At 39.8% G+C, this 25,815-nt stretch overlaps 1 protein-coding gene across 2 annotated transcripts; it reads right to left on the bottom strand.

The window, feature by feature from the left end:
* Nucleotides 1–683: 683 nt before the first annotated feature.
* Nucleotides 684–24,606, bottom strand: LOC311274956 (lysosome membrane protein 2-like). Of its 2 annotated transcripts, XM_084383015.1 has the most exons (13): nucleotides 24,141–24,604; nucleotides 16,623–16,780; nucleotides 15,017–15,164; nucleotides 14,635–14,826; nucleotides 14,384–14,475; nucleotides 13,612–13,731; nucleotides 9,283–9,461; nucleotides 6,492–6,610; nucleotides 6,069–6,142; nucleotides 5,917–5,968; nucleotides 5,058–5,210; nucleotides 4,873–4,914; nucleotides 684–4,515 (listed from the first exon to the last, which is right to left on the bottom strand). In XM_084383015.1, the coding sequence occupies exons 1-13, from the start codon at nucleotides 24,261–24,263 to the stop codon at nucleotides 4,405–4,407; spliced, it is 1,563 nt and encodes a 520-aa protein (XP_084239141.1). In that variant the 5' UTR covers nucleotides 24,264–24,604; the 3' UTR covers nucleotides 684–4,404. The 2 variants fall into 2 exon arrangements, with proteins under 2 accessions (XP_084239141.1, XP_084239142.1); XM_084383016.1 differs by lacking the exon at nucleotides 4,873–4,914 and having other exon boundaries at nucleotides 24,141–24,606.
* Between the last annotated feature and the right edge of the window lie 1,209 nt (nucleotides 24,607–25,815).

Below are 25,815 nucleotides of genomic sequence, written 5' to 3'. Positions count from 1 at the left end.
TCTAATCAGAATCAGGTTTATTGACAAGTAGGTTTTCACATACAAGGGATTTTATTTTCATTGCTTTTATGTGTTTTGGGCTTTACACGTGTTTTGGGCTTTACACGTGTAGGAAAAAACAAAACAAAACAAAGCGTCAATTTTACAATAAATCAGATCAAATCAACTGTATTCATATAGCCACAAAATCACAATCACATTGCCACTGTGGGTTTTGCAATCTGTGCAGTGAACGACATCCTCTGTCCTTAGACCCTCCGTTTGAGTGAGGAAAAACATATTGAGAAAAGAGGATGTGTTGTTAAGCTCCAAACAAAAGATTGTATCACTAGATGTATCTTGTTATGGTAGTTTTATTATGACTATGTACATTTTGAGCATTATATGAAATTGTTTTTCCTTCATATTATGTTACAAATTGTTGAATGTTTCTATTACAGTGCCATGAAGTTGCTATTACATTGTCTGTTTCATGAGTGTTTTCAGTCAGTAGCTTGACTGTTCTGACAAATCATAAAAAATATGAAAATGAAGAGAGTTTTACTGTGTTTGAAATGAAGAGGAAGTAATATTGAACTGGTAAACATTATCAATAACCTGTATGAATTTTCTTACTTCTCCTTCCCTAAAATTAGAACCAAACACTGACCAAAAAGGCTTAAATGATGAAGCTCAGAGACACATTTACTGAAACTACTTTATTTTTGTGTACACAGTAAAAACAGTACTAACAGTCAACATTTCAAAACAGGCTGACAGTTAGCAGATTATGTGGTTATAGCAGTAACTTCATAAAGTACAATCTGTAATCAAAGTATGGCACAAAGAAGACCAGTGCACAGTCCGTGTGGTGCTGTCTGTGTTTTGGTTTTACCATTGTAACAAAATAATTTATCCTCTTTAACCACAAAACTAATAATAATGTGTAATACTGTGTTTTTTTGCATTAAAATCATGATGACATTTATGCACTCCGAATTTCTTCTATCTCCATTCATTTTGTTATTGTAATTGAATCATAGTATACATCAAACACAAATACTAAAATCAAACAAATCTCTAAATCAAACACGTTATAGCTTCTCCGCTATTGCTGATTATTCGAGTGCATGTATTGACGAGGTGGTGTGAAGCAACTCCTTCATCCTTGAAATGTTTGAACTAAGAATAAGAGCAGTCATAAGAGCCGGGCTCATCACGGTTCAAATGAAGTCACTCTGCAGTATGTTTATATCACATTAAATGGCACCAGACATCGAGTGACAAAGCTGTAGTCCGGTAAAAAAAAGTCTGTCATTGAAGCAGAGCATTTAGAAAGTGCAGTTTGACCCTGCAAGCTGTATAAAAACTACCGAAAGAGTTTTATGCTCAGTTTTGTTTCAGCTCAGTAGCCAGGATAGATTGTTAGCAGTTAAAAAGCGGATATTGTTGGCAGGAAGTTAGATCCCGACCGATACTGCCCGATGCGTGATGATATAAAAAGTCTTTTTTACTTTTTTTTAGATTATAATGCCTTAGAAGATTCTTAGGGTAATCTATTTAATTATTAAAGACAATGAAGTTTATATCTAAACTGTAAAATATCCTGCCTCCATTACGTAACCTTGTCACAAGTATTTGAAAACCACATTTGAGGTATCAAATCAGTATCAACTTCGGCTCCAAAATTTAAGCGTCAGTCGTGCTTTAACTGTTACAAGAGAAACATTTTCAATTGGGAAAAAATGGAGAAGGAACGGGAAGAAACGTACTTAAACGTACGTAACATTATTCTGGCGATCGGGTTGTTTGTTTTGCATCTGAAAAGGAAAATGATACAAACTTGAGAGCAGATTCGTTGGTACGATATATCATCATTTCACAAAATACGTAAAAACTATAAAAAGCCTAACAAATCTAGTAACATTGAATCTTTTAAATGCACAACTACAACGTTTCTTCATATTGAGCCCTCATGAGTTTTGAGTTGCAATGGCTGGACACCAGACATGAATCTCTAAAGTGTTTCTGTGGGGTGCATTATTCAGCACCAACGAAGCTATGGCATTCAGCAACAGCATCAAAAAAGCATATTTTGAAATAACACTATTAATCACATTTTCATATGGCCACGTTAGATAGTACAAGCAGTTATACAGGGCAAAAATACTGTCAATACATATATTCAGTAGTGTATCAATCATCGTCTCAGCCATTAAATCCTATTGTGGTCAGGGCTTCAGATGGCTGATGGAAGTGTTGCTCATTATGGCACTAGAAGACATTTCTACATTCACATTTACAAAAAAATGATTAGGTCTTCTTATTTTACAAAAATTAAAGTATCCAAAACATACAGCGTTACGTCTGATATTCACTCCCATCATACACTGAGAGGAATGTGAGCAGTTCAACACATCTTACACTGCATATATACAAAAACGCGCCATACTCTGAAGCAGGTACGGTGATAATGACGGCCACAGGAATTTCTCCACAGCGCACACACAGAAAGAAATAATGAGCCGTGAAAATGTTTTGTAACATTTAGTTTAGGATGAAATGAAACCCTAATACTGAATTGATTGAAATGTTCTCACAATGAGAGGACTTGCTGTAATCTTTGCTCCTATCTCCTGCTTTTATAATGTTTGATAGTATCTAAGTAGAGGGACCCTGAGTGTGACATGATACCTAAAAAACTCAGCGTTTGTGGACTTCATTACCCTGGTCCCATCACCCTCTATGCCCTGTTACAAAGTACTCAGTTGCTAAAATCTAAAAATCTAATCCAGGCAAACAAAGAATGAGGTGAGGCCACAGCACTTCAAATCTAAGGCTTAAAAGGTGTGTTTTCTTTGTTTTGGACCTTAAACAAAGTGCACACTCCATCTCTTTTCATTAGAGAACCACAGATTGTTTTTACATTTTACATGATCAGCAACTGATTCAATAGAACAGCAAAAAGTAGCCCTTGACACACACTGTTTTCAAATGAATGTCAAAATACAGCGTGACTTTAGGTAGTTTTCATTGTTAAAATTAAGTACATACAGTACTTATGTTTGGGACTAAAAAACACTGTACATACCACTCCCCTACCCCTCTACCCCCCCTGAGTTTTCAAATTCCAGCCCAGCCGCCAGAATAAAATGTTGGCATTGTACGTTTCTGCGAACCACGGATACGTCAAATCAACATTTCTACATAACGTGTAATATCAAGTTTGAACTTTAAAGCAACAATATGAGACTCTTTTTTTACCTTAAAGTAACAGCGTCAAAATCATTTTGATGGTATAGTGTCTTGTAATAGGGTGAATAGTGTCTCTGTCTCAGCCACTCCCCTCCCCCGAGACATTCTTCAGCTGTTTGTGGCAACAAATTTTAAACATTTTTATCATTCCCCACAACCCGTGTCGGGTTTCCATGAAACTTGGATGGAGGATGAGTCTCAAGCCAGTAGACCCCATAAACTTTAGGCGCAGATCCAGATAAATGGACGGATCCAGGACTTCTTTTCTCACTCTTTACCATTATGAGATAGAGCTTTTATTGACAGGACAGTTTGAGAGATGATAGTAGATGGGTCGAGAGGGAGACATGCAGCAAATGGCCATGGGTCGGACTCGAGCCCTGGGCTGCTGCAGTGAGGACACAGCCTCTGTACATGGGTTGCACGCTCTACCAACTGAATAACAGGGGTGCCCCAGATACATTTTTGTTAATTTCTCAGGGAAAACCACATGGATCTTGATGAAAAAAAAGGTGTATTTAGGTGGCTCGTATCTATGAGTGAGCAGAATTTGTTGCAGCTCCACATAAAAATCCGGATCAAGCAGATTTGAGTATGTTTTACTTGGTATTGGATTAGGCTTGATTGAATTAATGGGGACAGTTGGGCCTTGGTAGATGTATGCGTTTGACTGAGCCATTCTAGTTATTATTTTTTGGCTCTTTCACGGCTTTACTTGACAGGAAAGGCTTAGAGACAGACAGGAAATTAGGGTGAGAGAGATTTAGCCTGAGTACATGGGGTCCTCGCTCTACCAAGTACGTTATCAAAGCACCTGAAAACTAGGTATTTTTAATTTCCAGCTGTGTTTGTAGTGACAGAACCAGGTGAGACAAGACATGATGTTTTTCTAACCCTAAAAAAGTGTTTCTTGTTCCCAAATGTAACCAAGACCATAAATACAACATTGAACACAGAGAAACATAAAGTAGCAACATAAAAAAAGTAAAATTTCAATCCGTGGTTTGCAAAAATATACATTGCCGAATTTTTTTCTGCCGACCGGGCTGTTCGAAGTATAAAGCCAATACAGACGTGGATTTTTTTTCTCCCCAAAAGAACCCAAATCCCTACTTTTAATTCTGAGGGTTGTCGATGCATAAAGCCCTCGTCTAACTAATACCTCCCTCCTCAATCTTGTGGGTCAGCTTTGGGTGTCAAACCAATATAGGTTCCATTCTGAGGATCTTCCTTTTCCTTGGCACTGACTGGAGAGTAAGAAGTGTCGTCTTCATTGGACGTCTGTAGTGGATAAAGACAGCATTCAATACTGATCTCAACTTACTTTACCTTTGTGTGGCTATACATCTGAACAAAAAGGGTTGATGTACTTGAACGTGCCAACTTACACTGCTAGTGACATTTTTTACTGTACTTAAATAGACATTTAGTATCACTATGTTAAGTTAATGTGTTAAAACCAGACAGTAAGTTGACTGTATTTCAGGAGGAGTGAGAGTCATCTAACATCATACAGAAAAATGACATTAAAGATGCATAGGGACAATAAAAACTCAATACAGTAAAACAGATGCTTGAACAAAACAAAGACAACATAGACAATTAAACAAAACAAGCAAAATAACCATAAACACTTACAGCATAGAGAGGCTTGGTAAACGCAATGCGCTTAACTTCATTCTGCACAAAGACATACAGTGATAAATACATGCACAGTGCCATTAGTGTGTGGTTAAACAATTAAATTAATAACACAACAATTAACACAACACAGGCAAATGGTGAGCTGTTAGAAAAAAAGGATGTAGGAAGTGATGTCTTACCTTCTTCTTGCGGTCCCGGATCAGGAGGACGATGAGGACTGCGAGCATAATGGCACCCAGTCCCACAATAATGAGCGGGAAGTTGGACACGAGAGTGACAATCAGCAGCAGCTTCTGTACTCTCGCCGCAGACGCATCATCGATCACCACACTCTGCGTATTAAAAGACAAAAGATGCATTACAGAGAGTGCATTTTGTTTTCTAGTAGTATTTACCAAGGTAGTGTTCTCTAGTGCATTTTTGAGGTACTTAACATGAGTATTTCCATTTTCTGCTACTTAATACCTCCACTACACTACAAATATTGTACTTTGTACTCAACTACATTTATTTGTTAACTTTAGTTTGTAGTTACTTTGCATTATTCAGTGTTGATCGGCTATTACTTGTGACAATCAACCTCTCAGACTGAGGAAGGCAGTTGCTTTAGAGGCAAAGTTGCACATTTTTAACCCTCGGGTCCATCATTTTTTTTGTTTATGAGGTTTTTATGTCATTCTCTAGCTTCCCAATAGTGTTTATCTTTTCAAATCCTAACAACCCGAAAATATTTTTGAAATGTTAAATTTTGAAATGAAATGTACGCTTCGGCTGAATTCACACAAACTGTGCTACTGTATATAACGTAATGTTTTGATGATGATTCACTGCTTTGTTGGTGCTGCCACCGATCGCTCTTTAGTCGCTCTGTAAATTAGTGCTGTAACCTACATCACTGCAGGTACTAACAGAGTTTCCATTTTAAAAACATGAATGATTTTGCTCATAAAATATAACAACTTCATTATGATCCACTAACTGAGTTACAGCAGTTACAGGATACAAGTGTGTGTTTCAGCACGTTTCTTTGGTTCTTACCTCATTGAGGAACATGACGGGAAACACTGTCTCATTCAAGCCTCTAGTTTTCCTGTTTTGAACACAATGAACAGAGTGTGAAACCACGGACATAAATGTATCACTGTTATAGATAAATAGTGTTTAGCTTGTATTTGGGTGCAGATACTCACGGGAATCCAGAGATTCTGCTGAGCAAGATGTTCACCTGCGCTCTCTTGTTCGCGCGCACGATCACTCCAGTGGTCTAAACATAGAAAATAAAATATGGTACTACTAATGCATCATCAAAACAGACATCAAAATGAAATATATGAAATATATGAAATATATATTTTTATCAGTACAGCAGGGATGTTGATGACTTCAATGCAGGTGATTAATGTCTGTACTACTACTTATAGCCACTAGGGGGAGCAGCAGTACTTTTCAATGCAGCATGTCATTCAACTTTCAACACAGTTCAATGAGATGAGTTGTACCTTCAAATTTCAAAAGCGGATTGTAATGTGCTATGTGACCAATAAAGATGAGTCACAGCATCAACTTATCTGCAGCGTAAATAGTGTATTAGAGGCTGTGGCCTGGTGGCTTACCGGGTTCAGGTCAAGGAACGTTTGGTGGTGCTCCCTCTGAGGGGACAGTCCCCCGATGGCAGACGCATATTTATCTTCTGCCAGGTGAAAATGAGGGAAGGAGGCGACAACTGGAGCACCTATGTGAGGAAAAGAGCGAGAGGATTCAGAAAAGAAACAATTGGGGAAGTGACAACAATAAGCTGAGTGAAACATGATGACTGTCTCCACTGTAAATACAAGAGTCACAACAAGTTCTCCTTTTTCTCATTTTATTAATAGGAGCAAATGTCAACTGTGTTGACTCTGACAACATTGCCCCGTCTCTAATTATGGCTTAATGACAGAGAGTCAGCAGACATTAGAGCTGCCACATGCCTCCATAACAAGGTATAACTCATTAATTTGGATAACTCAGACATCAATCACCAAGTATTCTTTTGTCAACATAGATCTCATCACATTACAGAGGCAATGTTAGGACGACCTTGACGGTAAATGAGTTGGAAATTTTCAATGTCAGTTTTTTCTAATTAATATGCTTATTTGTGTCAGATCAGACGATCTGCTCTGTAAAGGGAACCCGCAGAACAAGTAATTAGTTTCCATAATGTGCTCTTCTTGTTCAAAATAAAGTATTTACACACTGGTTGACAGAGTGACAACCCCACGCTGGTGGACATTGTTGGGATCCATAGATGAAGTCGTTCATTGTGGGATTTCACACTCAACTCAGTCCCCCAGAATTCCCAAGGTCTGTACACCTAGGTGCAAAGGCTGCCCAGATACCCAGCTTTGAGCTACTCTTGGTCAGGGTGACAGACACCCCACTGACCAGGTAATCAAAACTCCAGCTCCCCTATTGTTTTAAAGCAGTATTGCCCAGCCCTATTAAGTAATACAGCAAAGGTAGCAGGATGCACAATAATATTGCACGTCATTGGCACTGGCTGATAAGTGCCTTCACTTAACAGGCCGATAAGAAGATGCTTTAAGCAGGTAGTTTTCTTAATTTGGCCACTGAATATGTACATTTTTAAAAGCATTGTTTGTCTGCATCGTCCCTTGGTAAAAAAAACTAGTATACTTGATGTATTAGAACTATAATTTAAGTTTAAAAACGTTATTTCGAGTATACAACTTTTTGTACTTAAAGTATATTCAAAATAGATGTCATTAAAAAGTGTCTAAAAAGTACTTTTCCGTAAATGTATTGTAAAATCAATGCAAACTTACTTACAGGCTAATATTTAGTCTACTTATATAAAGTATACTTGGAGTACACATTTAGTTTGTTTTCTTAAAGTGCACTTTAAAAATATATGCACATTTCGTATCAATATCTGCACACGGCCAGAATGATTTGAAAAATATCGGCATAGTGGATTTTGGTAAAAATCTAATATCCTGTATTCCTAGAAAACAATTCTTTCATCCATATGCCACATTTCCTGCCGTTTGATGTGTGATCTAATGAGGACATCGCAAACAGCAAAACATTTGGAGTCCTCAAGAGACGTGGAGGAGATATAATCTGACCTCCGTGAGGACACGCAGCATGTTAGTCAGGGTCAATCTTCCAAAAGAAATAAACAATAGGTACACAAATGGACCACAGCCCTGCGTGTAAAACAAATTAAGGGGCGATATCAGATGTCCAGATAAAGAATCTTATTACTCTAGCTCAGTTCCTTCCTCATATTGTAAACAGGAGACATTGCGTTGTTACGATATGGCCTTGGCAAAGATTAGGAACATTGCAGTCCACCTGTGCAAAGTCATTCTTGATGTCTGTTGTTCAATTAAAATAAACGTAGTCCAGCTCAATGTGAACGATGTGTGTCTCAGCAGCAACACAAAGTGTCAGCCAGTGGCCCAGTTAGAGGTGCTGATGAAGTGGGGCAGAGGTGACAGTTTTCCTGCTCTTGTGTTTGGCAACAGACGTCTGACAAAAACACTGGACACCCGCAGTCACCTGAGAGGCTGTTCCCGGGACAATTTACAAGGTCGCTGCAGCGCAAACAGAGACACATATTTGTTGTGGTGTACTTACGAGCTCCATTAATCGCTGTGTTCATTCCCCAACACCTGACCTCAACTCAACCCTGTCCACGCTCTTTTAAATCCTCCTCACCTGAGTAGAATGACATGTCTGTTGTTGGCCTCAAAATGCTTTGATTTGTTTATGAAATATTACCATGCAAGCATTGCTTAACATTCATCTCAGTGCACTATGGAAATCATGATGCAAACACTTCTCTTCTTTGTCAACATTATATTGTATTGACATGTGTAAAAAAAATTAAAGTACTGGTTGCTCTTTACAGGGAATAATAATCTTAAAAGATCAAATAAACTAGGCAGTAAAAACAGGCACTAAGGTAATGTCTGGTCATATTCAAGGCCAGAATCAGGTGACAGGGCTTACTGCCCCCTCCGCTACTGGGCAAGTCATGGTCAGATGGCGCCTGCGGTGAGGAGAGGGCTGGAGAGCTGTGTCACATGGGTCATTTAGAGGGTATTAGAGCTGGTGATAGAGAGAAGGAGAGTAGAAGACTAAACTGATGTAAGTTTTAAAAAAAATTAAGAGGGCGTGTAGGAAGCAGATAGTAGAGAGCAAAAAAAAATCAAAGAATTTTAGGTAGCTTTTAAATAAAAAGTGGATTTTCTAGACAGGCCAATGTCAGAGTGTAAGCACAAAGGCTTTGTGTGTGACGCACAGCTAATTGAAAATATGGACAAGAGAGTAGAAAATGTCGAGCTGCATGTGAAAGTGTGGGTGAGAAAATATTTTGCCCAAGCTGACATTTACCTTTCCGACAGGGACTGACTTTAAGAAGGCCAGTTCCCAGGCACTCGTTTGGGCTGACGCAGAAACCCTCATTGGCTGGGTTCTCCTCTTTGCTTGCCAAAACAGAGCGTGGTGGTGTGAAGCGGTACGCTGGGATTCCTTTCACCTCTACATCTTTCTCAAACTCCATGTAGATCGACCTGGAGAGAAAAGTGAGAACGTTACAGTACAAAATTAATATCCGCTTTCTCTTCGTCTCCATTGACCTCTGTGTTATTCTTTTATTGCTCAACATTTTACTTATCTTCTCCTCTCCATCTCCCTAATGAAACAACATAATGGCCATCGAAGGCACTAGAGGTGAAATTACAGTGTCGAGCTCATGATCTAGTGTAGATTTTGGAGTTTGAATTTCAAGAGAAAAGCTGGAGGGTTTATACTGGCTTTACAATAATGCTGAAATACTGTTGGGAGAACATTTTCATTCGAAACACTTGAATAGTTTGGTGTTGACGGCCCTTGTGTACTGGGAGTGGAGAAATCATGAATCCTGAATTATATTTGAATGTTTTTACAGCTTCCAAACCATCCTTATTCTATGTATCTGCAGTTGTGATCTGTTTAGGGAATCCCGACGATTCTCAATGAGAACAAAGGAGTCTATACAGTGTGTGCCAAGTGGCCGGGAGGTTGTGGCTCTTCCCTACGCAGCCCACCAATCGTGCAACAATACTGTACAGACCTTTCCCTTGACCTTTGTGAGAGAAGCCAACTAAAAAGCCTTATGCGTTTCTTCACTAGAACATGACACTGAAAGACTCGGCCTTGTACTGCTGGCCATGAGAGACTGTTACAGTGCGAATTAATTTCAGATAAGCTACGCAATGATACAGTTCTTTTGGATCTAAATCCTTTCATTGTGTGCTGGCCAAAACTTGAAACACCTGATGAGATGACGTAAGATATTTTAACTCCACTTTATCTCCATAGCACTGTATCAAAAAAAACGCACTTGTTTGTTTGTATTTTTTTTTTAAAACATTTTTCAAACCAATTAAAACTGCTTAGGCTGACGGTGTCCCATTTTCAGCATGTGGGTTGCTAGCGCAGACGTTTTTGAAAGTGGCAACAAGCAGGTAGCTAGAGGGAGGAGAATGTCGCCTGAAATAGTCAGTCAATGGCATGCTTATACTCGTTGACTATTTCCGGCAAGTCAATGAAAAGAAGAGAGATGTAGATATTTAGGAAAGATATTCCAATTTATCTTCAATTAACTAAATCTGCATTTTACAACATTTACTTAAGGGCATGTGTCAACAAACTGTTTTCCTGAGTGTCAGCATCTTTTTCAGTTGCTCCCAGCTCAGGCTGCACAGTGGTTTGTATTTTCTCCCCATGCTTACATGGGCGCACCATAAAAACATTAGGTTGCTACCCCAGTCAGTGACCTTGGCTGAGATTGGGATGGGGTTAAATGCAGAGTACCAGATTCCCCATGTTGTACATTGTATGATATATGACATAAATAAAGATTCTTTCTCTTGCTTAGAGAAAAAAAAAAGAAAAGGTGCTCTCCACCTTTTTGTGTAGCCGCTCCTGTGCTTGCAGAAGAAAATTTCTGAACTTTTCAGAAAAGCACAGGAGTCATCAATATTGCTCTTTTAAAGCAAACCACTTACATAAAATTGGGTGGGACTCGTTATCCATCACTCTGGTAACAATGAAACTAGAGGAAAAGCTTGTTCTGGCTGTCTATCCTTCATAACAGAGACAGAGAAGCCCATTTGTGGAAGCAGATCATCCGTACACTGAATGTTGCTGGTGAGTGTTGTGCTTTTTTTGTTTTTTTTGTGCTGTTATTATAGCTAATGTCAATCAAGACAAACATGCATAATTTTTTCTCACTTCAACCCAGTACTCCCAAGTGTTTGTAGTGTTGCTGAGGCACAACAGCCTTTGAATTCATGTCTTTTTGTTTTGGCTTTATTTTTGTGTGATTATATGGTAAACTGTTGCTTGTTTATGGCAAAGTGTATTTAAATCCAGTCTTTTAAATAAAGGATCATCGCTAGAGGAGATATTAACATACAGCAAAAGTCGAGTTGGTATTTGAACAATGACACCTGTCCGCAATTCGTCAAATTCTGAGGTTTTTTGTGGCTCAGCTGTCACTTGGCCAAAGGGTCAGGACCCCTTCAGGTCACAGATCGGAATTCTAGCACTTTTTTTATCCTCCCAATCACTCCCAGATGGCATTGAACTAAACACATGTGTTAACACAAAGTGGTGTTGCGCTACTCTTACAGGGGCTGAAAATGCTTGAGCCACACTGTCTGTGTGAAAGGTTAACACATAAGCCTTAATGGAACATTTCCTCTTCGAACTATGGTAAAAAATACAGGAAACAGGGAGGGGAGTCTTCCCTTTAGTCACAATAACACAGACAGCCATGATGAAGCCACCAGGCAATGAAGAAGTAGGTGAAAGTGTAAACATTTGGGAATCCATTCAGAGTCAAAGGTACAACCGTACCGTGCCACTCCAGCAGATTCTTTCCACGCTTCCACGGGAAGAGGTCTGCAACAGCTTGTACTTTTTAAGGTCAAGGGTGTTTTCTAAATAAGATGCTTGAATCATCAGTCAGGACAAGGACAGAGTTCAATCAGCAGACTTCGCAACTGCAAAATAAAACCCCAAGGAACTACTCATCAGTAAGCCTCTGTGTGGGAGGTAAATCTCTTCATGTTTCAAGCTTCCAATGAAGACGTCCTGATTCTGAAAACCTAAGGAGGATCCTCCATAAACCCAAATGATCTTACAAACGTTAGTGTTGAACATGTCTGGCAGACACTTCTACGAGTTACATAAGACTGGCCAGATGCGTTAAGCTCATTTCACATGGAAAGCATAATGAAACTTTGTTCTTTCCAGCTGGTCAAGAACAGAAACCTCAACAACTTTTCTTTCCCACTGCTGTGAGTATGTTCTCAGCACAAGTCAATACACTGCTTTAAGTGTTTATCTCTCTTTTTCTTCTCATTTTCTTTTTTCTCCCACGGTTGTCATCCCCCTTCCTCGCTCACCCACCGTTCATCTGCATTTACATTCCTCTACAAGTGAGTCTTTCCATAAAGTGTTTCCTGGAAACTGACATGTTCATGTTGTTTGAAAAGCCTGCATAGTATAGGCTGTAAAAGCTTGGTGAGAAAACAGGAGTCACCTGCGGTGCTGTTTGTAAGTGATCAGGATGTTATGCTAACAATCCATGGGATCCAAGGCCTGCGAACATTATTTCCATACCAGATATGAAAGCCTCCGTTCTGCTGTGTGGTGAGTTGAGTCCAACATTTTCAGGCCAGGTCATGAACCAGAAATAGACACTACTTCATAACCACACCATCCTAAGGTAAAATATATATGGGGCACTAGGTAACAGGACGTCATAGGGGAGGATAAATATCCCTATCAGGGATGATACATCAGAACACTTTGTACTTGAATCAGATGATTAGTGCGCACAAATATATTTTTCAACATTTTACGTTCATTTCTCAGGGAATAATACATGAATCTTGATTCTTGAAAAATACAAAAAACAGGTCTACTCTGCTCTATTTCTGGTTGCATTTATTTTCATTTACGTTTTACACACATTCACGTTTTTTAGAATTGGGTTGTTTGTGAACATTGAAGTACAACACTTTGAAGTGTGGCCATCAAGACCAACTTAAAGAACTTCTCATTTCTGTTGGATAACACAACGTTCAAATTGGATCTGTTCGAGCCTTACGTGACTCTTAGGTGGTGCTAAATGCTGTTGTCGCAATGCTAACATGTCTATATTTAGCAGGTATGTTTTTTATATTCACCTCCTTTGTATTGTGTGTTAGCATCAACAAATGCTAATGAGCCCTAAACACAAAGTACAGCTGAGGCTGATGGGAATGTCACTATCTTTACAGGTTATTGGTCAGTAACCAAAGTTTTGACCTGCAGGTGGCTCTCGGGGAAAAGTCTCAGGATCGCTAAAATCATTGGGGCAGCCTGGGTATCTGTCCAAAATTTCATGGCAACCCATCCAATAGCTGCTGAAATATGTCAGTCTGGACCAAAGTGGTTGACCGAGCGACTGAGTGAGCAACAGACCAACAATGCCATACCTGGAACCATGCCGCTAGCATGGCCAAAAACGGATTAATATCACTGTTATGTAACACTTATTGAAATGTTTTCACGCAGCCATGAAATAATATAATAGCTCAGTGGATAAGTGTGAAGATTAACATATCTTAAAGTGATGCCACATGGAAGTAGTAAGCTGCAGGAAGTCCCTGTGGTGCTGAACTGTACCTGCAGAGGTCTGGGGTGAAGATGTAAATGCGTTCATCTTTGGTCAGCAGAGGATGGAAAGCACTGCCATCTGATCCATTGATGCTGTTGCTTTGGTCTGACGTCCAGAAGGTCAGCTTGCTGCAAAACAACATATTCCCACAAACATGAAAAGTCTTTCCAAACTGCAGTTCCAAAAAGGATGAGGTTCATACAGAGGATATCTCTTTGGGCACTGATAAAACGTTGCTTAGAAATGTATGCTGCCTGCAAAGCATCTAAAGAAGGATTTGGGACTGAGGCAGCGTGCTTATTTCATAGCTCTACTCCCGACAAAAAAAGGATAAAAAAAACATTGTTCCTTTTGGCTGACTGTGTTGTTTTCAAGAAATGTGTTTTCAATGCCAACATTGTTATCATTTCCATCTTAATGACAACAAATTACGATGAAATGTTTTGATGATCAAACATGTTTTTATCTTAAGATACAGTTGAAACAAGTGGTTTCCCAGGAGTACGAGGGATAATTAGAGACTTCAGGGGAAGTTCGAGAACAAAATGGGATAAGAAAGGTTACTTGAAAGCCATTATTAAGGCCACTCAGAGTATCAGGATGTCCTGCCCTGGGCTCTGTTCTGAGTGCAACAACTTAGACCATTTTTATTGCCTAAAAAGCAGTAGATTTAAGAAACCAATCCAATTTAAATCCAACGGTTACCCAATAAAGTTTTATTACAGTGTATGAAGACAGAGAGGGAGTGTGTGTGTGTGTGTGAGACTGCAACAGTGCTACCTTTGGCCTTTCCATGTTTCAACTCGGCCATAGTCCAAGTAGTTCTGCTGCCCAGTGTGGTAGATAAATTCCCCGTCGTTACTGCCGTTTTTCTAAAAAGACCCAAAGATTTAAGTGTGTTAAAATGTGCTCATGTTTTAAAAAGCACTCAAATTTCTTGCCACAGAAAACACCTGTTGCAGCTAGTTTCAGACTGTCTGGTTTTCAAAGTTCCAGGAACAACATCCAGCTGAACTTCCTGCTGTACGTGCCTTGACCATGAGGCCGAACACCTTCTCCACATCAGCACTGGTGGCAGAGACGCGGGACAGCAGGGGATCTTCGTAGCCCCACAGCAGTTCATCCACAGTGCGAGTCGTGAAAGGGGTGGTCCCTAAAGAGTTCATCCACATGGACATTAAGTTGGACTTCCAGAAACTTCCTTTCACCTTGTCCATTACAGCCTGTAAACGGGAAGTGGAGTAGAGCGGAGATGAGATGGAAGGGAATGTAGGGTGAGGCAGAAGGTGGTGGTGGGATTGAGGAAACAATAAATTACAATGCAGAAGGAAGTTACTGAACATACATTCCACTTTCCCCCATTTGGATTTCCACTTTGCTCTACTTATCTAAGACCTTTAGTTCATGACTCACCCAAGCTGGGATGTTCACAGTGTTGATGGTATCGACAGCTGGGTCACCCACAGACTTCTCTCTCAGGAACACAAAGCTCTTGGTGTTGTATGCAGACACCTTCGAGCCATCTTCCACCATGCTCACGTTGTCCTTATATCTGTACTCCCTGAGCAAACATGAGAAAATGTAAGGTGTTTTTTTTTAGCTTTCTAAAACATTCCTGTTACTTAAGAGCACCATGAACAAGTATAAATGAGTATTACTGTCATCACAGAATGACTTCCTGTTAACACAACATCTGTTTGAGATGAGGTAACCCAAACAGTTATAGGTTGGGTGGCAGAGGTCGATTATCTTGATATGCACTGTGGCTCCAGCAGTGAACCTTGATATATATTTAAGCCGGGGTTTCAGTGGGTGCATCAGAAGCGATTCCACATGACTAATCAAACGTTAAGTTTCTTGTCAGGACACACTTGACAGCCTGGACAGGATAGGATAGGAGATACTGTATCTCACAGACAGCTAACAAAATAAACCCATCTGGGAATGTTTTAAGCCTAAAATAAGAGTGACCTAAAATACCACAAGAGAGGAAGCAGACAAGCAGAAGCTGATGTCCCTTGTTCAGTTTACATAGGTGCTGAGCAAATAACGGGGCATATTTCAACAGAACTGTAGTAAGAAGCCTAGTTTAAAAAAATCTATTATTACATAAGAAAAGGGCAATTTTTCAAAACTATTCTCTATCCTGCAAAACCAATGAGTCACTGACGCGGAGGGAAATCAAGCAAATTAACGATTTTGTCGATTTTGTGTTTTTTGACCGTTTGTGAACCGTAAACTTTTTATTGAGTTTTATAGTCCACAAAACATTTCTGGTGCTTTACAGCAAATCAGCTTGTTGTTGCATTCTTCTTAACAACCGAAGAAGATGGGGACAGCCTAAAAAAAAAAAGTCTAGATTTGAAAATGATGATCAATGATCGGTTGAGCTTGTGCACCCACTTCAGTTGGGTTGCGCTCTAACGCTTATTAGTTTAGCAAAGACAGATGTCAGATTAAAAAAGGGTGTAAATAACAGTTGTCTCAAATCAATTTGGGATCCCAAGGCTTCAGGAGACTTGGATTACGCTGGACAAGCTGTCAGCATAAGAGTGAGAAGAAAATGACTTAATTTTAATTTTTGGGTGAACCTGTCCTTTAATACTGCTGCCAAAGTGCACCAGATTGATGCATTTTGAAATAACTTTTAAATTAACATAACCTTCTTCCACCCACCACAGTCTCACAAAATTCTGCATGAAACACTGCTCTGCGTCACAAAAATCTAGTCTCTAAAGTGGTATGGCATCATGTCAAAACACATTTGATTTTTTTCTCTGTATCAAATATTTTCAGGCATTTCCCTTAAGGCTTCTATTACTTTTAAAACAACACAGACTACATCTGAATGAGGTTCAATAACATCCGGCGGTTGATCTATTCAGTCTGCAAGCACCTCCTCCACATACAACATCAGATATTTCGTCATGTCAGATTTTGAAGTTTCCTGTGTGACATGTGGCTTTCTTTGTGGCAGCCTGTGCAGCTCTGTGTACTTTGCTGTGCTCCTGCATCCTACCTGTATGTGTAGGGTCCAACCTGAATGACCTCTGGCTTGGCCCCTAGAAGGATCTCATCCACGTTGGTCACATTGAAGAAGAAGAACTCCATGTAGACAGGAGGAGGAGGTCTCTTCCATGACTCAAACACACGGCTGCCCTCGACTAAAACAATCTCCTGTTGAGACATAGAGTACATATCAGTCTAAATCTAAACATATTTCATTCAGACTGATAAATATTAGGGATGCATGATATGGATTTTTATGTCAGTTTTGATTAATTTTGCTTTGTCAGAGCTAATGTTAGCTTGTCTGCGCTAGCTAGCTTTTAGCTCAACATTTTTCATCTCAAAGTGCTCTTCCACGTTTAGTCACAGTAGCTCTCGATGTCATAACACACTTGGGCTCGAGGTATCGTTACCAAACTAACTCTTTGAATCCTCTCACCCTCTACCACAGCTCCAGCTGCCGTGCATACTTTCTCTCACCGGCTGGCAGCTACTTGATCTTCAGCTGCTAGTCATTCTTGTAGTGCTATAATACTTTTAAACTCAAGAGTAGCATCACACATTTTAACTAAGATTGGATTCTGAAGGAAATGTTCCCACACTGAGCTTCTTTTAGCGCACTTAACTTTTTACCTCAGACTGCTCCAGCAAAGCCATTTGCAGACAGTGTGTCTGTATGCAAAATAACCTAAAGACCAACATGCATAACTGATCAAAAATATTCTTGGCAGTTAACAGATTAACCATCAAATATGATTAATGGTTAACCACTGACAACCCTAGGCTCAATGTTTCAGCCAGAATTTCACTGATAGCGATAAAAAGACGATAATATAAATTTCCCTATATCGGTTCAATAATTTGATCGGATATTTATCTTGCATGCCTAGTAAATATGGTTGAGAAAGGCATAAATGCTTTCTACACATATTACACACTAAAATAAAACATGCCCCTGCAGGATACAGGGTGTGACAATAAACATTTTTTTCGCCTGGTGCGCCTGAAAAATGTTTGTTTTTTTAAACAATTGAAATAATCGCAATTTTTGTTGCATGCAATTTAAATGAAAAAAACATGTATTTTCAACTTCAGCCCTGTTGACAATTATTTACATAATGCTGGACAAATTTATTGAACAATGTATTATTGGTTGTACCTAGGTTATGTCCTGGTGCACCTAAATGAAAAAGTTTGGTGCACCAGTACACCCAATGTGAAAAGTTAGTGAAGTTAGTCAAGGAGAAATTTTTATCTTTGCAGACGGCTTTCAGTTGGTGATGCATTATGTCAGACTGGTCCAAAAAGTTTTGCAATAGTGAGCACATGTTTTGAATTTGTACTTTCCACAACCTGTTCCAAGTAAAAACAACCCCGAGAACAAAAACAACCTTGGGGGGTCGTGGAGGGGAGCTGCCGTCTGAGCGTCAGACAAGAGCATTGGCTGCACACATGAATGGTATTAGGGGGAGACCCTTCCACAGTTTCATTGTCAGTGGTTGCCCATGACAACGGGCACTCGAGGAGAGCCGCTGACATGTCATGTGATGCAGAGGGCTAGATGCCCGCTGGTTGCACAGGACTGCGACCTTAATGATCTGAGCCACATTCCTCTGGCTTGAGCCTTATGAGGCCCTGGAAGTGCAGTTGCAGGGACAAACCTGTATTACCATGTTTCATTACACAGCGTGCTAGAAAATTGTCACAGCAGATGTCATCGCATCTGGACAAGGATAACCTGATTCACGGCAGGACTCGTTTGAGGAATTGGAAAACACGAGGGGTGAGAGAGGAAAGAAGGGGGCGAGGAGGGGATTAGTGTTTCTTTTGACAACACATCAAGAGGAAATCTCACTTTGGCCTAATTGTGTCAGATTTGTGTTAAAGTTAAAAGCACTGCTTCAGTAAGAAATAAGCCCAATAGAGCTGAGCACACCAATAGGTCCCATTATTTCAGGGGAGTTCAGACCCCCCCCCCCCCCCTCCTTTGGGGTCCCTTCTACTTGTTCAGAGACAAAAGTTTAGCTGAGTAGCCAAGGACAATAAAGCTGTCACCTTAGATTGAGGAAGGCCAGGCATGGTCTTTCTATGTTGTCCTTTCATGCTTCAAACAATCAATATGGTAACCCTCTCAGCATGCTACATGAAATACCGCGTGGAAAACAGGAACAGAGAAACCCTCTTATCTCAGCACTTACCACCGCTACTCTTACGCCACTCCCTATTTGAAAACACATGTAGCAGGTGAATACACAAATACACATCGTGCTAGTGCTTTGATGTGGAGGCAGGCAAATACATAGATGTGAATAACACTGGGCACAGCAACAAGCTATTCATTAAATCCTCCAGTCGTGATGCACAAGCTTTGCATACTCTAAATGGGTTTGCCTCAGTAGTGTCCAAACACCTAACAAAGCTCTACCAGCTGAACTGTAGTCCAGCCCTGCTGAGACTGAACCCATCAAAGTCATATTAAGGTCGAGGCCCTGCAGTGGCTGGAGTGGCAGATCCAGGGTTTGGATTCACACAATCCAAGGCAGTTTGATAACCTTAAAGATCTAAATAAGCATGAATTACAGTAATCAAAAGGTAATTATCATGTAATTATTAACAATGACAATACGGATATATCTGTGATAGGCTAGTATTGGCTGATGATATGATATGATTTGATTTGATATTGGCCAACCAATATAATGGCCAGGCTCAGACCAGAGCTGCTTGAGTTTGAGCAGGGCGATAGCACACCAATGTAAAGGAAAAGGCGCACTGGATTTATAACTTAAGACAAAACAAGAGCATCTTTGCGAAACTAAATGAAGCACATTATTATCTTGTTTTCATAATTACTAGAAGACAAAATCATAATTGGACAATGGTGACTTAACCTCTAGCCCCACGATGTGGTTGACATTTTTCAATTTTGGAGAAATGTCTTGACAACTACTGGATGGATCATGGTAAAATTTGGTACACATAATCCATGTTGCCTATCGAGAAATCACGGTTAGAAATGAATCTTAATGACTGGCTATAACTACCATGATTTGGTAAGACTGTCAGGTAAGATTACAAATGAATTTGATGACTCAAATTTTCTTTAAATAATGTACGTGAAAAGGACAGAACCGACACGTCAAGATAAACTAAATTTATATTTCCACTTCTGGTAAAGGTCCGGGAATATACTGTAGCCAAATCATCCATATGTTGTGTTGAGCACTTTCAAAATATAGAATAAAAACTGTTTGTGTCAAGGAAGAAACTCTGAAGGAAACCCCCCAGACAGACAGGGCTAACAGACTGGGCTGCTAGCCTACAATTTCTAATCTAGTCTAAAATTGCCAAATTCTCCATCAGGGACAAGTCATTCTTCACCATCACCTCATCAGCACGTCACTGCATACTGACCCCTCTTGACTCACATGGACGCTGAGGGGTGCCAAACCAGCCAGTTTCCCAATAAACCTAACAGTGTGAAAGAGGCTTAGCACACAAAGAGAGAGTCTACTGCTGGGAGGGTATCCATGGAATGAGATCCTTCACGCCGGTGCAACTGGGGTGAGGGAGTAACTTGATATGGCAGTGATAAGTCATACTGCCAGGCTAGTAGTTAAGTATGTGTGTCTGCATGTGAGCAGCATGTGTGTCACACCCACACATACATTTTACTGGGTGAAATCCTTAACATACAGGAACAGTGGGTCCGAAAATCTGAGACCAATAGTTAAGACACTTTTAGACACTATTTTGCATTTGTTTCAGATGCAATACTCACTTATTTTTAGTACAAATGATCATATCAGCTCAACAATTTGAGTGAAAAGGTTTTTTGTTTTTAAAATATATGTAAATTTCAGAATATCTTAGTATCTGACGGCATGGACTCGAGCTGGCATGGACCCCACAAGTTTGAGTAAAACCCGATGAATCCTAAAGACGGCCATAAATCTCAAACTTGGATTCATCAGTTAATAGGATTTTTTCCAGTCTTTCACTGTGAAACCCTGGTATTTGTTAGCCCACCCAAAGCATCTGGCCTTGTTTGCCCTCCTGAGAAGGGGTTTAGAAACGGTTACTTGTCCTCTGAGACTACAACCAGACAGCTTTCTTTTGACATTCATTTTCCTATTCCTTTTCTAGACTTTAAAAAAGTGCTAATGTTTAAAGTGCTTGACAAAGTCTAATAAATAGATCAACATCAAATCGTATTCGGGTATTGTAAATACCATTAACTGATGTAATAGTTTACAATTTAATCTACAGAATATATGTTTATAGGCTGGATTTTGTTCAAAGGCAACTGTCTACACACCTACACATACATTTTTTTAATCTGACCTGCTGAATATCATGCACAACGGTGCGACCAATGAAAATGTTCAGTCAAATTTAATAGATTTTTGGGCATATGAGCGACCAAAATAGTCGCACCCTGTAGCCCTGTGAATGAACAATAAAATTCAATAAATTGCTTTACTGTAATGTATGCATGGTTTACCATGGCTTTGCAATGTCAACTGTGGTCCATCCGGGTAAAACTAGCATATATTATGTAAAAAATTACAAACATACCCTACACACAAACTCAAAACCCACTTTTGACAAACACTGGCACCAAACTAGGAAATAAAAGCCACAAACTCAGCTGTATCCTCTTTTCTGAAACAGCATAACAAAAATAAAATCTAGGACACCAACACCACAAGGTCATGCCCCCAGTCGTATTTCTTCTTTAACACCTGCTGCAACGCTTTTCTCAATTAAACCGCAAAGTTCAGGAGTAAAACAACTCCAGACTAACCCACTAACCCAGCATCACTTCACCCTCCCCCAATTCTATTGTAATTGTATGTCCTGGTTACACCCCCACACACTTGTTTTGCGCTATAGAGACAAAAATGGCCCTTGGGGTTTTCCAACAATTATCTTCATCAACTACTACATACAAAGCATTTAAGTTGACCAAAACACTTGTAGAGCCTCTCCAGACTGTCTTGAGGCTATAGACTAAATGACCATCCTAAAAGTAAATATTGTTGTGAATACTGTTGTTAAATAAACGTTAACAGTCGGTATGTAAGATTTTCATTTATTTCATCAGTTACTCCAGCAACAGTCAAGTGAATTTCTATTGTACTCCAGCTGGAGGAAAAGAAATTATTTGAGATGTTAAAGTGTTCAAAAGATGCAACAGCATTAATCAGTCCACTGATTTAATAATATGAACACATTTGATATCAAAATAAACTACACACATTGTCCCTACACAATCTTTTGCAGATGATTTACTCAGTATTATTACAAGTAGTAGAAACTTCTATTAATGTCAAAGAAAATGTAAGAAAGTGTAATTTTATATGACAATTTTTGACATTAGGTCCAATTCCCAACCCTAGAAAGCCTTGTGCAGATGTACCCTGACCTCCAAAGCTATCTGATATGGAAAAGCCGGTTTGATATGAAAATAAGGATGAAGGTGTGCCACACGATAACACTGAATGTGGGCCAACAGTACTTTCATGCCTGCATTGTTATCAGAGTAAAGTGAACCTTCTGGGAAGGCTTTGAACGTCTCGAACAGTCGAAAATATTGGAAATACAGGAAACCTCAGGACTTTTGGATTAAAGGTTTGAAGCGCATTACTGTAAATGTACAACAAAATGAATGGAAGAGTCTAAACCATGTTTGCTGATGCTTTCATTGATGCAACCAAATCAACGAACCATCTACCACTCCTACTGTAACAGGCCAAATGACGTGATGCACCTGCAGAGTCTAAGACCACATGTGAGCAAAAACATAACTTCGGTGTCTTAGCAATTGTCTATTTCAGAAACCTCAGCATCTCAAGTCCCAAACTTTCCATCATCAGTTACTGCCGTTTCTTAGACTCGAACTGAACAGACTACACCTTCAGAAAACAGGTGAAGAAAACAAGGTCACAATTTAGACAACACATAAACTGAATTTAGTAACAACGCTGTAACTAAATAACAAGCTTTAGGCTCAAAGAAGTTCTGATTTTTAGCTACTTTCTTACATTTTATAGACCAATAATTAATTGAGAATGAAAATAATAAATAGTTGCAGCTTTATTTTCAATAATTGTATCATCCAAGCAGATGCTTAAAGTCATATCAACAAGTTGTTTACATCTCACATTTATTTTGTACTCTGTTCTTTAGAGTCAGCTCATGCTGCTCAACTCTAATTACGTATTAAGACACGGATGTGGAGACTGTCTCTAAGGAAGGCTTTGTTTTCAAACCAGTGTGTAATGTGTGATCACCAAGCTTGATTGGATTTCAACTGCATCTTTGTCAATTGATATTTCAGAGGCATGGAGAAAACTGTACAGAGTTCAGAAATTCAAGCTTTTATGTGCTGATTTGCGCTCAGCTTTACAGACCCAAGCCTTACTTATTCTTAGCTGTGGAATTTACCACGTCCTGTCATAATGACAAGTGTTGGAAGCATAAACACACATTATTGGGCCATTAGGAGGAATTTCTTCAGATCTGATAAAGTATTTCTATACAGTGCATGCTAATGGAGGGAAATTGTGGCTGAAACTGACTGACTGATCTAATTGTGGGAAAGAGTGTTCTGACTGCACAGTATACAGGCTAGTTAACCCTTAATAACACCCATTTTCCATCACCTCAAGGAGTCTGAGCTGCTTATTAGAGCCACTCCTTCTAGGAGGCAACACACAACCAATCACTGTCCTGTTTCAACAAGGCACAGTCACTGAACTCCAATGATAACGGGGAAACCGAGGCATTTAAGGATACATGATAATAGACAAACAGCAGCAGATAACACAAAGTGATGTCTCCTCAGAATCAGAATCAGAATCGCTTCGGTTTACATTGCTCTCGGTGATTACCAAAATAAAGAATAAGAATTTTGATTGATCAGGACTGTACTGTACAGTAGTAATCATTTATTGAAAGTTTGTTTAGATTTAGTCTAAATTTAGTGCAAAGTACCCAGTGCGATCTCATTAATCTGTAATGACTGAGTGAGTTTGGAGGAAAATACAATTAATGCCACCATTCTTAAAGGTGCACCATGTAGTTTTGGGGAAGACCACTTTAATCAGAAGATGTCTAAACAAACGAAATGAACAAACTCTCTTCGCTTTCATGACTGAATAAACTGACTAAACAAACTTACTTTGAAGGACAACACAGTTTCAAACTGTCTGTGGCGTACCCTGCCACCTCTCTAGCTCTAAACAGTGTTCAGGGGACCTTATTTTCCTCTGAGAAAAGCTTGTTTACTCAATTATGGGAAAGATAAATATTTCTAAATCGGTATTATTACCTCATTACGATTGTAAATATAAAAACTCTGATTGTGAATTTCTTTCTCCAAAACTATACAGTGCCCCTTTAATTCAAACTGAACACTGCATTGCATTCAATTGGGGGGAAAAAAAGAAAAAAAGCATGTAATTAATAATCAAACTGCTCTGCATTATCACATGATTTGTTAAGGTTTTGGGTTTTTTTTTACCTTTTTGAGGCGGTTGTGCATTACATTGCGGAAAACGTGAGACACAACCAAGCCAATCCCGGCGACCAGCAGGACGGCAGCGATGACCCCCACCGCGGGGATCGCGCAGGACCTTCGCGTCATGTCAGCAGGTGCTAGCAACACAGAAAACCCGCGCTCGAGGCTGTTGAAGATGAATGGAGATTTCCGGCCGTTGAGCTAGCTAAGTCGAGACTTCTCTCTCACTGTGAAAATAAGAGCTCCAACTCCGAACTCCAACTTGTTGAGAAGTTGAGGGCAAGTTTCTTCAGCCGTTCCTCTCCAGTTGAAGATGTACGGCGTGTTTGCTCCGGAGTGTGCAGCTCACAGAGAGCCGTTAGAAGTCTGCTCACTCGGGGTTATAACGGTGCAGCGGTTGAGTTTGACAGCCACGAGTGAGTCCGCGGCGCTGACCTAAAGGAGCATATACAACACACAGCAAGCAAGCCGCGGAGTATTTGTAGCGGGCTGTGAAGGCTCGAGCCCCCCCCCCTCGTACGCGCGAGGGAAGCGCTGATTGGTCGAGACGGTTTGTGCCCCCTCGGGCGATGAGTGCGCGTGAGTGTACGCTCCCCCGCCTGCAGCAGCTCTGAGGAAGTCGGCTCCATCAGCTCCACGCGCTTTACAGCCCTGTTAGGGAAGCCTGACATGTTTACAGCCCAGTCAGTTAATGAAAGTCATGGAGGCGTCGTTATGGTGTCATTATGTGTCAAAGTTTACAGGAGTCATTGAGGAAGTGAGGAACAGTCAACAGTTGTGACAGTTTATGTCCAAAAAGAGAGCAGAAGTCACGCCCCTTCCTTATTTCATATAGGTTTATATGGTAGTGAATGGAGAGACAACTTTTTTTAATTGTGCCATGAACTACACATTTGATGTTTGTCAATTTACATGTCACCAACGCCAACATGGCCGCCACAGAACTGACCATCTGTCCTCTCATGTAACTGTAGATGTCAGTATGACCAGATTTATTGTAATTTCATCTCTTTTAGTACATTTTCTGTCTGCGTCAGCCATGTTGGTGTTGGTGATGTGAGTTGAGCGAGACGATGAAGTTCACCGACCTTTCGGTTTCCCCCCATGGGACCTTATTTCAGAAAAACTTTGTGTGTTAGTGAATAGAGAGAGACAAATACTTTTTTGATCCTGCTTGAATTGTGCCATGAACTACACTTTTGATTTTTGTCAATTTAAAATATGATTTACCATGTCAATAAAGTCGCAGTTTGCCTTTTTTCTCACTGTACTATATTGTCGACGAGCAACACCAACATGGTCGCCATATTGTTATATCATCTTTTTTACTGGGCACAGGAAAGGTACTAAAACAGATGAAAATCTTATAGTTTACTTAAATTACGACAAACTGCGACTTTATTGACTTGACACATTTGCGTCAGTATTTGACCAGTTGGGAATGAGACTTGAAAATCATCTTTTCTTACAAATAACACCTTTAAGAACAGGATCATAAAATTATTTGTCTCTTTCCATTCACCACCATACAAAGTTTTTCTGAAATAAGGTCCCATGGAGCAAACCGGAAGGCTGTGACTTCGACTCTCTATATTGTAAAGTAAAGTTAAAGTCACCCGTAGGAACAGTAGGTATACTTGAGTAAAATTTCAAAAGTATTTAAAAAGTATCTCATATA

The sequence above is a fragment of the Pagrus pagrus genome, assembly GCF_965226575.1.
Source record: "Pagrus pagrus genome assembly, chromosome: 19".
NCBI classification, from domain to species: domain Eukaryota; kingdom Metazoa; phylum Chordata; class Actinopteri; order Spariformes; family Sparidae; genus Pagrus; species Pagrus pagrus.
The sequence above is the reverse complement of the archived record's forward strand: the minus strand, read 5'-3'. Positions and strand labels throughout refer to the sequence as shown.

What these genes read in the sequence shown, in the direction of transcription:
- LOC311274956 (XM_084383015.1), bottom strand. Translation starts at nt 24,263, where the DNA reads ATGACGCGAAGGTCCTGCGCGATCCCCGCGGTGGGGGTCATCGCTGCC. An exon ending in AGTCAGTCCCTGTCGGAAAG is followed by an intron (nt 6,611 to 9,282) that starts GTAAATGTCAGC and finishes TTCCTCACATAG; the next exon opens with GTGCTCCAGTTGTCGCCTCC. An exon ending in CCGTCATGTTCCTCAATGAG is followed by an intron (nt 5,211 to 5,916) that starts GTAAGAACCAAA and finishes TTTAATACGCAG; the next exon opens with AGTGTGGTGATCGATGATGC.